At 45.4% G+C, this 16,619-nt stretch overlaps 1 protein-coding gene across 1 annotated transcript in view; it reads right to left on the reverse strand.

Moving 5' to 3' along the window:
- Pla2g4c (phospholipase A2 group IVC) overlaps positions 1–13,899 on the reverse strand; it is a 34,664-nt gene extending 20,765 nt beyond the window's left edge. The window contains exons 1-3 of the mRNA XM_035449190.1: positions 11,599–13,899; positions 6,956–7,067; positions 6,594–6,730 (exon numbers count right to left, since the gene is read on the reverse strand). Of these exons, the coding sequence (XP_035305081.1) occupies positions 6,594–6,730; positions 6,956–7,067; positions 11,599–11,648 (299 nt within the window). The 5' untranslated portion in view covers positions 11,649–13,899. The remainder of the gene's footprint in view (positions 1–6,593; positions 6,731–6,955; positions 7,068–11,598) is intronic.
- Positions 13,900–16,619: the final 2,720 nt, after the last annotated feature.

A 16,619-nucleotide genomic window follows, 5' to 3' on the forward strand; every position in this document is an offset into this window, starting at 1 on the left:
GAAATGAGTTTACATTGAAGAGGGTACAGACAGACACACACCCCGCTCCCCAACTGCTTTCACGATGGGGATCATGATGAAACCTCCCTCTGAGACCTGTAAGAAGGAACCTGACCCTGTCATATGAGTCCTCACTCCTGTTCAGAGCCCCCACCATGTTGTCTGTCTCATTCCTGGACTGGGAACTCTGCTGTTATCTGTGTGATGACGGCATTAATAACAGGAGGTTTGAATAAGAATATCTTTCCTAGATTCACGTATTTGAAGTGACTCCCTGGTTGCTGGCACCGTTTGGGGGAGGTTTTGGAATCTTTAGGAGGTAGAAATTGCTGTAAAAGACATAACTGAGGGTGAGCTTTGAGAGTTCCCAGCTTTACCCCACTTTCTGTTTGCATTGAAGACGTGATCTCTCAGTTTCCTGTTCCAGCCGCCTGCTGCTGTGCCTCTCCCTTTAAAACCATAAGCCCAAAAACATACGTTATTCTTTTGTTTAAAAAGAAGAAAAGAGAAATGCTGAGACATAGACATGTTGACTATAAGTTTATTATGAGGCCCGGCAGAGTAGGGAGACTAAGAAGAGGAGAGGAACAGGGTAAATGACTGACCGCCATGGCTGGTTGCCATAGAGAGACAGAGGGAGAGCGCGTAGGAGAGAGAGAGAAAGAGAGAGAGAGAGAGAGAGAGAGAGAGAGAGAGAGAGAGAGTAGAGAGGAAGCAGAGAGAAAGCAGAGAGAGTAAATGGGCAGGGGTCTGTCCTTTAAAGGGGTCCTCTGCACCTGCGTGCAGACTCAGTTCCCATGGAACCTGGGGCTGACCAGGGTACTGCCTGCTCCACCAGGTAACAGGGGCAGGCCAGCATCATGCCTGAGCCTTTCACATACCTTACACAGTCACTTTGGTCATCATATTTTATCACAGCAACAGACAAGGAACTAATATAGTGACTTCTGATAAAGTTTTAACCCCCACAATCCATCTCAATATCCCCCTGAATCCCACCTCTGGGATTGAATCCCCAAACTACATATGACAGTCATGTAGTATTTTTTTTAGATAAACATCTATCAAGTATGTGACTGTTACATCATTGTTCTTGTTTGGTTTCTACTGCTGTGACAAAATGCTGACCCAAACCAACTTTCAGAAGAATGGTTTATTTGGGCTTTTTAATACATTTTTATTTAAATTAAAAACAATCTTATTTTACCTACCAATCACAGTTCCCCCTCTCTCTCCCGTTCTCCCATGCCCCCCACCGACCCCTCATCCCACCGTCCGTCCACTCCCCAGGGAGGGTGAGGCCTCCCATGGGGGATCATCAAAGTCTATCATATCATTTGGGGCAGGACCTAGGCCCTCCCCCGTGTATCTAGGCTGAGAGGGTATCCCTCCATAGGGAATGGGCTCCCAAAGTCCTGAATGGGTTTATCTGGCTTACAGGCCAAATTGTAGTCCAAAATTGAAGAAAGTTAAAGCAGGAACTCTGGCAGAACAAGAATTAATGAAGAGTCCATGGAGGAATGCTGGATCCCCATGGCTTTCTCAGCCTGGCTTCTTATACAACCCAGGACCACCAGCCTAAGGATGGCTGTAGCCTTTCCCTAAATTGTACTGGCCGAGGGGTGATCAGCTGGCCCTGCTCTCCACTTTGGCCTGACCCAAAAGCCTCGAAAGTCCTGCTCAGTTTCTCCTTCTCTCTTTTGTCCCTCTCTCTCCAATTTCTCAGTCTTCCAACCACTCTATGGCTAATCCCAGTCAGCCAATCGATGACTCCTTGATTCAAGGTGGATTTATTGGCACAGCGAGGTATCGCGGTAGCAGTGCAAACAATGCTCCCCCGACAGGTAGCTGCTGCAGTAGGCTGGGTCCTCACTCATCAAACGTCAATCAAGAAAATGTCGCCCCAGGCTTGTCTACATGCCAATCCGATGGAACCAATTCCTCAGCTGAGATTCCTCTTCCCAAGTGACTCTGCTTAGTGTCCAGTTGCCAAAGAAACCAACCAGCACAATCACACCTTCATAATTAGCCACCAAAAGGAACAATAAGATCATTGTCAGTTTAGAGAGGGACAAAGAGAGTGAGCGCCTTCCTCAGCATCACACAGATATTGAAAGGGAACTGGATTTGTTTTCAGATAACCCATCCATCTTAATGCATTTTATTTTCTTTATCTGATCATAGATAAACAAGCTGAGGACATGCCTAGATGGAGAGAGGTTGTCATAGGAGAACTCCTTACCAGTTCCTATAAGGAAATTTGATACCAGCTGGTTCAGTATTTTTTAAGATTTTTTAAAATTTGTATCTATGTGTTTGTGTGTAGCTGCAGGTTTATGTATACACACATATGCAAGTGCCCATGGCAGCACAATGAACCCTCTTTTACCTAAGTCTCATTTGTCAAGTGTTTTTTTTTTTCATTTATTTTAGTGTGTGTGTGTGTGTGTGTGTGTGTGTGTGTGTTCACGAGCGTGCATGTGTATGCATCTGTATGTACACAGGGGTGTGAGGGTGCTCACAGAAGCCAGGAGAGAGTGTCTTCCTTTGCAGCTAAAGTTATAGGTGTTGTGAGCCTCCTGAGGTGGGTGCTGGAACCCAAACTCCAGTTCTTATGACTGAGCAGCAAGTGCTCTCAATCACTGAGCCATGTCTCCAGTCCTGTTTAACAGGTGTTTTTGAAACAGCGATGAGGGAAAGTAATGAATACAGCATGTGACTGATATGATTAGGAAATCATTTTCCATTTTAAATTTTATTAACTTGAATTTCAACATTGCCATTCCATCCCATTACTGGGAAGCTGAAACGCATGAGAAATAAGCTTCTCTGACCTCTACATCCGTGGTGCGGCGCACATATGCACATATATATACATGTGCTCAATAAATAAACAATAATATTTAAAATAAAATGTGTATCAGTTTTCAAAGACTTGGTCTGACAAAAGGAGTGTCACATATCTGATTAATGACGAAATACTCGTGTTTCAGACACCTGAAGGAAGGAAAGTCATTTTTCCTTTGGGTGTGGCCACTGATAAGTCTCCTATACCCCAGAGGAGGTCCCCACACCCATGTGCATATGGAGACACTAAATGGACTGGGTCGTAATGAAAAGGGCGGGATAGGAAGTTGGGAAAGGGGCTGTGTCAGGGAGGGCCTTGGGCGAGTGGGGATATGATTAAAATATACTATACAAACATATATACATATTATGTTTCAAATAACTAAAAAACTATTATTAGAAAAGAAAATGCACCAGGACAATTAATGTCACTGTATCCTTTCACTTTTTTGATGGGGCTTTTCGAATATCAGAAGGGACAGACGTGATTCAAGTGGTATTTCTATTAGATAGCCCCATTTGGATGCTTTCCCTGTCACAGAAACCCTGCAAGATTAGAACTGTAATCCTCCTAACAGCCCGGGAGACAGAGGTCCGTAGATGTGACAGCTGGGCTTCCACCAGCCCGAAATGACTCACTGTAGGAGTTGTATCACAGCTGTTGGACCACAAAGGCTCACCTCCTATTCACCTACAGGCAACATCACGCTTAAGCTTTGAGAAGTCTGTAAATTCTATTTCAATAGCACCTCCTGGAGCTGGGACAGAGAAGTATTGCTCAACCTCAGGCAACCCAGAGATGATAGCAGACGTGTGTGTGTATGTGTGTGTGTGTGTGTGTGTGTGTGTTTTCATGTGCACGTATGGGTTAAAAAGGCAGAAGGCAACATTAGGCAGCTTTCCTCAGAAGCCATCCATCCACCTTGTTTTTTGAGACATGGTCTCTCTCTTGCCTGGAGCTCACCGGTTATCAGAGCAGGCTGACTGACTCACGCACTGCAGGGCTCCACCTGTCTCCACCTCCCCGGTGTCGAGATCACAAGCAGGTGCCACGACAGCCAGCCTTTTAAAATATGGATTCTGGGGATCAATCTCTGGTCTTATATTTGCACTTAACCATCTGAATTATCTTTCCAGCCCTGGTGATGATAATCTTGATCGTCAGCTTGCCATGATTTAGAATCAATCACCTAAGAGAGACATCTCCGGGTGTGCCTGTCAGGGTATTTCAGGGGTGTGAGGAGATGCACCTAACGGTGCTTCTCAACCTTCCTAATGCTGGGACCCTTTAACACAGCTCCTCATGCTTCCCCAATGGGACAATTGGTTTTGTTGCTACTTCATAACTGTAATTTTGCTACTGTTATGAATAGTAATGTAAATATTTTTGGAGACAGAGGTTTGCCAAAGGGGTCTCGACCCACAGGTTGGGAATCGCTGACCTCGAATGTGGGAGTTATCAATCTGTGGGCTGCTGCTGTCTTGGTCTGAATGAAAAGGATAAAGTGAGCTGAACACCTGAATTCATCTCGCTACTTTATTTTATCAACTTAATTTTATTAAGTATCTGCCACAGCAATGAGAAAAATAACTAATGCAACAGGTGTGTCTCTGAAAGGAGCTGTCTCCCCACTGAGTGCTACAGAGTCCTGCCATCTGCCACCTCCACCCACCATTCATTCTCTAAATGCTGTTAGTTCAACAGCTTGTGTAGCTTTATCTGTCAGTGAAAAGGTACCAACACTGATGAACAATGTCTGTCTGGGCTTAGAATCAGGTTGTCAGGCATGAGTGCTTGTGAGCCCTTTGGATAAGAAATTCTACATGAGCTGGGTGTTGGTGGCGCACACCTTTAATAATCCCAGTACTCAAGAGGCAGAGGCAAGCGGATCTCTGTGAGTTCGAGGTCAGCCTGAAACTCCATAGCGAGTTCCAGGACAACCTCCAAAGCTACACAGAGAAACCCTGTCTCGAAAAACGAAAAAAAAAAAAAAAAAGTCTACATGGATTTAATCCAATAGTCTCTGATAAAGGGGTTGTATTCTACCTACCTCAAGTGTAAACACTTGAACTTGAAAACGCTAGAAAGGGGGCAGCAGAAGGTAAAAAGTGACAGGGGAAAATTGGAGTAATAGAAGGGTCAATCCGATCAATGTATACTGTATGCATTATGGAACTGTAACAAAACCCCTTCTGCTGTACAGCTGACATACTATTTCAAAGACAACTTTCAGCCCGGGGAAATGGCTCAGTAAGCAAGAGGGCCTGCCATGCAAGCATGGAGACCTGAGTTTGAATCCAAAACACTCATGTAAAAGTAGGTGTGGCATCTTCAGTAATCAGATTGGTAACTACCCCAATTGTCATCAGAGAGCCTTCATCCACTGACGGATGGAAACGGATGCAGAGATCCATAGCCAAGCACTGGGCTAGCTCGGGGAATCCTGCTGCAGAGAGGAAAGGATTATATAGGCCAGCAGGCATCAAGGGAACCGACAGAGAAAAACAACTGAGCTCACAGACTCTGGACTGATAGATAAGGAGCCTGCATGGGGCTGATCTAGACCCTCTATATATGTGTGACAGTTGAGTAGCTTGATCTACTTGTGGGAGCAGAGCCTGCCTCTAACTCTTTGGCTGGCTTCCAGGAACCCATTCCTCATCCTGAGTTGCCTTGCCCATCCTTAATACAAGGGGAGGAGCTCAGTCCTACCTCGACTTGATAATGCCAAGCTTTGATGACACCCATGGGAGGCCTGTCTCTTTCTGAACAGAAACAGAAATGGATTGAGGAAGTGGGGGAGGAGGGAGGGGCAAGAGAATGGGAGGAGAGGAGGGAGAGGAAACTGCAGTCGGGGATGGAAAATGGATGAATAAATTTAATTAATCATTTTAAAAAGTAGGCATGGATGAACAGGCCTGCACCTCTAGCACTGGAAAGCAGAGACAGGGAGATCCGACAGCCAGCCTAGCCGAAATTGTGAGCTTCAGGCTCACTAAGAGACCACGTCTCGAGGGAATAAGGTGGAGACCGAGGGAGGACACGTGACGCCTGCCGCGCTCTGGCCACAGCAGGCCTCCACAGGGACATACGGAACCCAACATCTCACATGCAGGGGTAAATCTGTGAGGGAGTCTGTGAAGGGGTTAACCGAGACACTTAAATGGCATAGAAGACACCCTCTGAACGTGAGCACACCAGATGGCTCCAGACGGAACAAAAAGAAGCTGAGCTGAGCACCAGCACACCTCCCCCTTCTCTGCTTCACCAAGAAGAGCCCATGATGCCCGCCGTGACTGACAGTGCTCTCAAGCTGAGGGCCAAAGGAAACCTTTCCCTCCATAAGCCGCTTTTGTCAGTTATTTTGTTACACCAAGAAAAGTGAAAATGCAACCGATCGGTGCATAACAACTATATACCGAAATACCACACCACGCAACATTAAGATACGCAATTATCATCTGGCCATTTAAGAAATGGAAAATAGGGGCTGCAGAGATGGCTCAGTGGTCAAGAGCACTGACTGCTTTCTACCAGAGGGCCCGGGTTCAACTCCAGTTCCAGAGGATCCACACCCTCACCCAGACATACATGTAGGCAAAACACCAATGCATATAAAATAAAATTCAAAAATTGAAATGGAAAATAGTAAAAGACAGCATGCATTTGGTGTCTGTTGGAAGATGCTTTCATTCTGACATTAGAAACCATGGTGCACCCTCTCATCCCCACACACAACACTTACCAAGTGGACCCAGAGACGCCTGCCAGGTATGTGACGGCATCCAACAGGCCAAGTTCTTTCATTTCACTCAGTACTCCAAGATAAGCGATGTGGGCCCTCAGTCCCCCACCAGAGCCCAGGACGGCAATGACCGGAGCCTGGGCATTAGAGGAAGGACAATTAGAGCCAGTGAGCAATGTGAGGAACAAGAGGACGTCTAAGGTCCTGCTTGAGTAAGGTGATATCTGTCCCGGGTCAATGCTCTAGCCAAGTAAGTCCATACGTATTTACCCACCCTTCTTACTCATCCTGGATCAGTTGAGCTGCAGAACCTAGGGACAGTAGAGGCAATGTCACCAGTATGGCCCCTCACTCGCACTTACCTGGTCAGCCTGGATGTTCAGCTTTTGCAGAGCTTCCAACACCTTGGGGCTACGTTTGGTCAGAGCGGCCTTCTCCTCTTTCTGGAATCCAGTAGCAAAGTAAACCCCAGTGCTTCTCAGGACAAAGAGAAAAACAGGAAACCACAGGAATTTTGCAGTAAGTAAACACAGAAATTACCTAGAGTTATGTCCTCCAAAGAGCCACCTACCAGTTGCAGGCAGCTTAGGAGCAAATGTGGTCAAGGGCTCTCAAGTTAAGATGCATCTCAGATATTGAAAACATAAACTAAAGAGCAGCCAAAGGCCAGCCAAGATGGTTCTGCAGGTAAAGGTGCCTGACAACAAGTCTGATGAGCTGAACCACACAGTAAAGGGAGAGAACTGACTTCCCCAAGTTATCTTCTGATCTACCCATGTGATGTGGCACATGTATGCATGCAGACATGCATGTATACATTCACACACATTCATACAAATAAACAAATAAGTAAATGGAATTGTTTTTAAGAAGGCCAGAGTCATGGCTCATCAATTAAAAAAATGCTTGCTGCTAATAACCAGGAACTAGAAACAACCTAGATGTGCATCCATCAAAGAATGGATAAAGAAAATGTGGTCCATTTATGTAACAGAGTATTACTCAGCAGTTTAGAAAAATAACATCATGAAATCTGCAGAAAATGGACAGAACTAGAAAAATATCATCCTGAATAAAGTACACAGACCCAGAAAGACAAACATGGTATGTTCTCACTTGTAAGTATATATTAGCTGTTAAGGATATTCACACTACAATCCATAGACCCAGAAAGGCCAAGTAAAATAGAGGCCTCGGGGTGGGGTGGGGTGCATGGATCTCCCTGGGAAGGAGAAATCAATTTTGTGGGTGGATTGGGAGCAGGTGAGGATGGGAAGTGGGGGGGGGATCAGGTTGGGGAGGGGTGGGCAGTAGAAGAGAACATGGGAGAGATTACTGGAACTGGGTGGCACTGGGGAATAATTTGGAAATCTAGTGCAATGGAAACTTCCTAGAATCTATGAGAGTGGCAGTGGTGAGGACCCCTGGTGATGGAAGACATGGAGCCTGAACTGTCCATCTTCTGTAACAAGGCAAGGCTTCCAGTAGTGGGTCTGAGACATCAACTCAGGCACAAAACCTTGGACCTACAACCTGGTCTACCCACAAGATATGCTGGCAATGGTGGCTCAGAACTTGTAAAAGTGGCCAACAAATAACTAGTCTAACTTGAGACCCAAGCCATGAAACAGAGACCATGGCTGACACTGCCTGGGTGGCCAGGAACCACAGGCTGAATAGTCAAGAGACCTAGGTTAGAACTAAACATATCTGAGGGGGGGAAAGTCAATGAAATGATTCCTAATTATATTCTGCTATACTCATAGATTGGTTCCTCGCCCAGTCATCATCAGAGGTTTCCTTCAGAAGCTGATGGGAGCAGATGAAAAGATCCACAGGCAAACATTAGGCAGAGTTCAGGGAAGCCTTGGGGAGAAGGAGGATTGTAAGAGGCAGAAAGGTTGAGGACACCAGGAGAACATGGCCCACAGCATTGAGTAAGCAGGGTTCATATGGTCTCAGAGACTGATGCCACAATCACAAAACCTATGGGTGTGTCCTAGGCTCTCTAGGCCACGTATGTTGCAGTTGTTTAGCTTAGGGTTTCTGTGGGACTCCTAACAGTGGGAGTGGGGGTGTCTCTGACTCTTTTGCCTGCTCTTGAGACCCTTTTCTTCCTACTGGGTTGCCTCATCCAGCCTTGGGTTTGTGTTTAGTCTTATTGCATTGTTATGTAGTGCGTCTTGTTATGTTGTGTTCAGTTCTCTTCCTAGGACGCCTAATTTTTTTGAAAGGGAAACTGAAGAGGAGTAGATCTAGGGAGAGGGGATGTACTGGGGGGGGGGGGCTGGGAGGAATGGAAAGAGGGAAAACTCTGGTTGGAATATATTGTATGAGAGAAGAATTTAAAAAAAAAAAATGCTTGCTGCTCTTCCAGAGGACCCAAGTTCAGTCCCTAGCGCCAATATCAGGCATCTCACAAGTGCTTATAACTCCAGCTCCAGAGGACCCGACACCCTTTTCAGACATCCACACATACACATAAATAAAAATAAATCTTAAAAAAATTTAAGAAACACCAATATCTCAGTAATAAATTTGGCCATGACATGCTGAAATACCAGAATTTGGGATATAATGACTACAAATACTTGGTGGTCCTCAGTGTTTTCAGGGTCTACATACACAAATTCAATGACCCTCTGAGGAACTTACTGCTCTGTTAAAAAGGCACATATATCTTCTGGCCACTATCTGCTAAAGAAAACAGTGGTGCACCTGTTCCCAGAGAACTGGCACTTACTGGGAACTGGAAGTGATTTTAAAAGGCCAAGAGGATGTGTGGGACTCTGAAGATACCATGACATCTTACACAAGGGACCAGAGCACCTCATGATATGGGTGTCTGCAGGGAGGCTAGTGCTGGTCTAGGATCAATCCTCCATGGATACTGAAGAATGGCTACACTTTATACTCTGGACAGCATGGCAGAAAAGAGTTCAGTGGTTCTCAAAAATGTTGGACAGAAGCTGGCTTATGCCACCACGGTAATCCCAGCACTTAGAAAATTGAGATAAGAGGATGTGGATTGGGGAGCAAGGCCAGCCTGGGCCTCACAGTAATGCTTGATCCCAAAAAGGCTAAAGACAGCGACGGGGAGATGACTTGTTCAGGAAAATGCTGGCTGGACAAGAAGATTTGAGTTCAATCTCTAGCATCCACGGAACAAAGCCAGGCACAGCAGTGTGTACCTATAACCCCAGCTCTGGGAAGGTGAGGATAAGACAAACCCAGGGACTTGCCGGCCGTCTCATCTACCTAAATCCATGAGCAGCAGATTCAGCATGAGACCCTGTCTCATAAAATAAGGTGGAGACAGCTAAACACTGAGCTGAACTCCTGGAATCCAATAGTAGAGAGGGAGGAGCGATGAGCAAAGGGGTCAAGACCATGCTAGGGAAACCCACAGAAACAGCTGACCTGAGCAAGTAGGAGCTCATGGACCCCAGTCTGACAGCTGGGAAACCAGCGTAAGTCCAAACCAGGCCCCCTGAACGTGGGTGTCAGTTGGGAGACCAGGGCAGTCTATGGGACCTCTGGAAGTAGAACCAGTATTTATCCCTAGTGCATGGACTTTGGGAGCACATTCCCTATGGAGGGACACTCTGTCAGCCTAGATACATGGGGGAGGGCCTAGGCCCTGCCCCAAATGATGTAACAGACTTTGATGATCCCCCATGGGAAGTCTTACCCTCCCTGGGGAGTGGACGGGGAGTGGGATGGGGGATTGGTTGGGAGCATGGAACGAGGGGAGGGAGAGGGAACTGGGACCGGTATGTAAAACAATATTGTTTTTAATTTAAATAAAAAAATAAGGTGGAAAGCAATTGAGAAAGACATTTGATGTCAAGCACACGCACAAGCAGAACTGCTATATGACCCAGAAATTTCACTCCTAGGTATATAATTCAAAGAGCTCAAAGCAAGTGTTCAAACAAAAACCTGTACACTAACCTACACATGTTCATAATAATAGGTAGAACCAACCCCATTGTCTGTCAAGTAATGAACACATGAACAAAATGTGATCTAATTGAGTGACAGTTTATCACTCAGTAATCCCAAGTTTCCTGTACATACTGCATAATGGATGGACCTTACAGAGGAAATTCTAAGTGACAAGAGACAGACACGAAGGTCATATCTCATATGGCCACCCTAAGTAAGACAGTAGCAGGTCAGTGCCTGGGTTCCTTTTGGGGTGCTGAAAACATTCAGAAATTAGACAGAGTTGGTACTTGGCCTTCCCTGAAATGTGACAACTGCTACTACTGAATGTGTTTACTTTCAAGTGGTCAAGATGATAAATTTATATTATGTGTTTTACCACAGTTTAAAAAAAAAAGTAGTTGAAAAGCTAAACTTCACAGGTTTGGGGGGCAGGGTCATTATTATAGCACTGGTAGCATGACAAATAAAAGACCCAGAGACAGATACCAGGGTTCAAGATTCAAGCTGAAGATCAGAAAAGCAAAGCAGCCAGCCACTAGCTCTTACCTCTACCTCAGACTGGCTCCACCAGACCTCAAACTACAATCCCAGACTGCTATGCTCTCCTCAGCGTGACTTGAGACTGACTACTGAAGACTCTGCTCCTATCTTTTATATCTCTCTAGTGCCAGGATTAAAGGCGTGAGCTCTTGTTGTTACTCTTTTAGACTGATTCAATCTCATGTAGTCCTGGGTAGCCTTTAACTCAGAGAGAGCCATCTGCCTGTCTCCTGAGTCCTGGGATTAAAGGTGTGTGTCTCTACAGCTTGCAGCTGACTTTGCTTTCTGAATCCTCAGGCAAGCTTTAATAAATTGTAAATAATAGATCACCACAAGCACTTGTCTCCAAGCCCCGATGAGCTGAATTTGATTCCTGGGACCCACATGGTAGAAGGAAATTACTCCCATACGTTGTCCTTGACTTCCATATATATACCGTGGCACATGGACAACCTTCCCATGCACAAATGAATGTGATAAAAACATTAAAAGTTAAATTACACCCCTGACTCACCGCTCATGTGTACTGGACAGTTGTGATTTGGGAGACTCTTCAGGGTTCATCTTCCCAAATTCTTCAACCACTTTCAATGTCTCTTTTTCCTGTGGCAGTCACGTCCCACTCTGTGATGAGTTGATGGGAGTTCTGAGGTCAGTATTGGTTCTAGCCGTGGTTTCCGTAGGAATGAACCTAAATGAATACTCCTCAAGGCAGATCAGTCTACCAGTCTAGCCTTAACTTTGTAGTGATTATCGGATACATGTCATGTCATGAATTGAATTCAAATAGCCATTTTTAAAAATCGAGGTGGGGCACAGAAAAGAACAATTGGGTCCTTGTTGAAAGCCTATTAGAAGGTTCTCTGGCTTTGACCAGATGCTTTCATCTATACGGCCATTGGCTCCTCAGCCCAGGAAGGCAGTGATTCACTCAAAGTGAGGTTATTGATACAACTGCAGGTAGGATGAGGCTAAGCTCGAGGGCAAAGACATATCAGGAACAAACTACCGTCCTGGAGGACAGTTAACACTGTTTCTCCTCCCTCTACACCCTACCCTTAACTTGACTCAAAAGACCAGACTCCCTGGTGGACACTGGGAAGGAGGCTCCATGTGATTACACTCTAACCAGTTAAAAGCAGTGGATTCTAGGGCTAGCTGTGACTCCTGACCTGTCCTTGCCTTGCCCCAATCTAGAAAGGGCTTAGGTGTTTCAAGTCCTTGTAGAGGTTGCTAGAAGAGAGGCCTGACACCTGTACCCCTCCAGCTTCCCCATACATGTTCATCCACCAAACACTCCTCCATCCTGTGGGATGAACTCATGTAAAGAGCCAAATTCCGTCAGACAAAACTAGCTCTGGGGAAGCAAACTACCAGTTGAGAGCTGCTATTGCCAGTGACTATCAGTGGTGACATGATTCACAAGTCCAACACAAGATTTGCTTTTTATTTCAAGGTTCTGGGGTTGCTTTTATTCTATTTATCAATCGCTCCATCCCTGTACTACTTGAATTCTCTAGCAATTGAGCTGGTAGCTGTTGTCCCCAGCAAGGACCCAGCTGCTTCACTGACACAAACACATGTAAGAGGAAGTTTGGTAAAAAGGTTTTGGTACTTACAGACCGTGGGGATGCTCCACAGGCCTCCGGCACAGAGGAAAGACAGATGGGAAAGAGTGGCAACCAACAAAATATACTGGGGGGCTGGGTCTTGGGTTGCTTCAAGTTATCAGGCAAATGCCTGGGTGGTGCATTTAAAGGAAACCCAGCCCGTGGAGGGAGAGAATGGTGCTTTCTAGCTCTTATCTGTGTTGCAAGCTGGTACCTTTTGGGTGTGGTAAAGAACTACCTGGAAACTATACCAAAAGAGGCCTTCTTGGAAATCTTGTTCCTGGGATTAAAGATGGGTAGGAAGATTAGCACTCATTCTAGAGCTATGTGTTTTTTTTTAAAAAAATGAGGTTTTTATATATTCAATTGCCTCAAAGGGCACACAGGTTCTCCCACTCCTGCCCCTGATTTCCCTGGTTTCTCAAAACATTATTGGATACGCATTCAGGTTCTATTAAAGCTTTCAATTCCCCTGCCCATCGTCTCTGGGAAAATACAAACTTATACTTAAGGTGGAAATATGGTGTTATCTATGTTATACTTTCCATCAGAACTGAGCTTATGCTATTAATAAATCTTGTTCTTTGAGACATGACAAGGAAATTGTAACTCCAAACAAGGCCTGAATACTGAAAACTCTAGTTAATATGTAAACATGGCGGGGGGGAGGGGGGATCTCACATGGCCCCATTCCTTGAAGAAGTGCTATAGGCAATTCATTAATGGCTGCTGAGAGAAGGAGAGGCAGTCTTCTCAAAGGACGCACCAGACAGGTTATCAAACTCTAAGTGGTCCTCCTAAGCACATGTAAATACAAGCAACATTAAATGGACTCATTAAGGTAGGGTTGTGTGTGTGTGTGTGTGTGTGCAGGGGGTTTATGTATTAAAGAACAGGTCAAATATTTGAGGGAGAGATGCAGCACAAATTAGAGAACATGGAGAGGTGGAAAGAATGTAAAAACAGTATTTATATTCTCATTTTTTTAAAAAAGTCCTGTGATAGGTTGACCATGCTCCAGTGGAAGGCCACAAATCCATGAACATATGGGCAACACAAACGGGACTTGACGGGTGGAGGAAAATTAAAGAGGACACAAAGTTGGCTGGATCGGGAAGGGAGGGTGGGTCTGGGAGGAGTTGGGGGAGGGTGGATGAAGATGGGCAAAACACAACTGTGCAAAATTTTCAATGAATAAAAGGTTTTAAAAGGTAGCTTTTGCAGGCGTTGGTGGCGCACGCCTTTAATCCCAGCACTCAGGAGGCAGAGGCAGGCGGATCTCTGTGAGTTTGAGGCCAGCCAGGTCTTCAAAGAGAGTTCCAGGAGTCTCCAAACCTACGGAGAAACCCTGTCTCAAAAATACCCAATAAGTTAATTAATTAATTAATTAATTAAATAAGGTTTTGTTCTTTGACAATTTCATGCATGCATATAACGTATTCTGGGCCCCCCTCCCCCATTCTTTCCTTTCCTTCCCACCCATGCCATGTCCCTTTATTCCTTACAAATCTTCCCATAGTTACTAGATTTTTAGTGTCAGCTAAAGAAGGGGCAGTGGCTCACCAGACCCTACCACTTACTCCCCATCTACTGACAACTAACAGATTCTGGGCGAGAGGATGTCACAGGACTCATTGCATACACACTGCTGAGCACACCAGGCTCTGACAGGTCTCAACTCGGGGCCACACGGACAGCCCTGGTGTAACTCTGTGAAGACTGGGTCTGATTTTACTCCTCTGCCCTCTTCTCTCCTCCTCTCTGGGGATGCCCCTACCATAAAAATATCTCTCACGCCATCTCATTTTCTTGTGCGCTGTCTCCCTCCCCTTTCTCTCTCTATCCTTTCCCTTTTGGTCTTAGTGCCTTGCTCCTCACAGCTATGGTCTTGGAAGCACTCTCAGCATCTGCCCTTTTCCTCCTTTCTTCATTTTTTCCCCCCATCTGTACTCAAGAGAAACCTGAGAAAAATACAGGCCTGAGGCTACCACATGCTGGCTCCAGTGACCCAGAGATAAACCACCAAGTCCCTCCATGCTATGGCTTCCTTGTGAAATGTCACCAGAGGCTCATGTTTTTCAATATTGGGTTCCCAGTTGATGCCGCTGTTTTGAGAGTGTGTGTGACTTTTTAGGACACGGGACCTAGCTGGAGCATGTAGGACGACCACAGTGGGCCTTTGGCATTGCAGACCGGCATCCCTTCTGGCCTAGCTCTGTGCTTCATGGGAAGGTTAACTAGCTTTGTACCCATGACCTCTCCCTTTATCCTTTACAAATCCCCTTCCCATGTTTACTAGTGAATCCCAGCCCCCTATGACAGGGTCCCGGCACTATGCCTTCCCTACCATGGTGGGTTCATATCCTGAACAACGGGCCAAAGGACATCCTCTCCTCCTCAAGTTGCTCTGTCAGGTGTTCTGTCACAGGTATGAGAAATAGTCTTTGAGTTCAGACTCCTCATCTTGACAGTAGGCAGTGCTGTTGACAGTAGACTATGGTGTTCAAATGACAAACGTGGAGCCTGTCACAGCACACAGCAGCACGCTAAGATTGCCTCCCACCCACTGCTCCAAGAGAGCTTGTTCACTTACTCTCCTCTTTTATTTCTCTTCCTCTTGGTCAAACACAGCGCCTACATAGGTGACTTGTAACGCCCTGTGTTTGCAAAACACTCCCTGTTAACTTCTGCAGAAAATGGTTACTTAACTCGCCAGGGTCACAGGGCAATGCCTTGTAGATAAGGATGTTACTCCACTAATTCCACAGAAAATGACTACTTCACTGGCCAGGGTCTCAAAATCATTGCCTACAGAATGGGGATGTTAATTACTGTTATTTGTTCTAGAAAATAACTAGCCAAGGTCTTAAGGTTATCATCTGTAAACTGCAGACAACAGCATGCCTTGTGGTGTGTTTACATGACTACAATCGTTTATAACCTACCTTGCAAGCAGTCAGCATCTACACGTAAATCATTGCTCTTACCAGTTATTACCAGGCGGTGGTAAAAGTCAAACATGGAAAAGGGATTTGCAGCATGAATAATAAAAACCCAGAAACAGATATTGGTGTTGAAGCTGAAGATCAGAAAAAGCAAAGCAGCCAAGCCACTAGAGAGTTCTTAACCTCTACCAAGGCTAAGACCAAAGAGGCGTGATCCTGTCCAAGCGTGACTGCAGACTACAGTGCTCTCCACCAAACCTCAGACTGCCCTGCACTGAGTTCCTGCCTGATACTCCTTTCTAGTGCTGGGATTAAAGGGATGTCATCCCAAGTTTTGGGATAAAAGGTGTGAGCTCTGTTCTTTTTTTTTTTTTTTTTTTTTTTAGATTGACTCACTCTCATGTAGCCCAGGGTGGCCTTGAACTCACAGAGAGAACCATCTGCCTCTGTCTCCCAAATGCTGGGATTAAAGGTGTGGCCACCACTGCCTGCCCTCTCTGAGTAACTAGTGGCTTAGGTGTGTGGCTACCTAGTGGCTTAGCTTTTAACTAGGTGTGTGGCTAACTAGAGGCTCAGCTCTGCACTCTGATCTTCAGGCAAGCTTTTATTTGTTAGATTACAAACACAATATCACTATAGGGATTGATGTGAAATCTCCCTTTCACTCTTTGGTTTTTTATTTTGTTTTTCCAAGGCAGGGATTCTCTGTGTAGTCCTGGTTGTTCTGGAACTCCACTCTGTAGACCAGACCAAGTTGGATTCAAACTCAGAGATCTGCCTGCCTCTGCCTCTCAAATGTTGGGATTAAAGGTATGTGCCATCACTGCCCAGCCTCTTTCTTATTCTTAAGAAACTACATTTGCTCTTCCTAACAAGTTGCCTAACTTGTTACTGCTTTTCTCATGCTTTTCCAGAATTAACCAGGAAATTAACAAATAGCAAATGTATAGCACTATAAAATACATATATATAGTGTACAT

The sequence above is a fragment of the Cricetulus griseus genome, chromosome 9 (genome assembly GCF_003668045.3).
Source record: "Cricetulus griseus strain 17A/GY chromosome 9, alternate assembly CriGri-PICRH-1.0, whole genome shotgun sequence".
NCBI classification, from domain to species: Eukaryota; Metazoa; Chordata; class Mammalia; order Rodentia; family Cricetidae; genus Cricetulus; species Cricetulus griseus.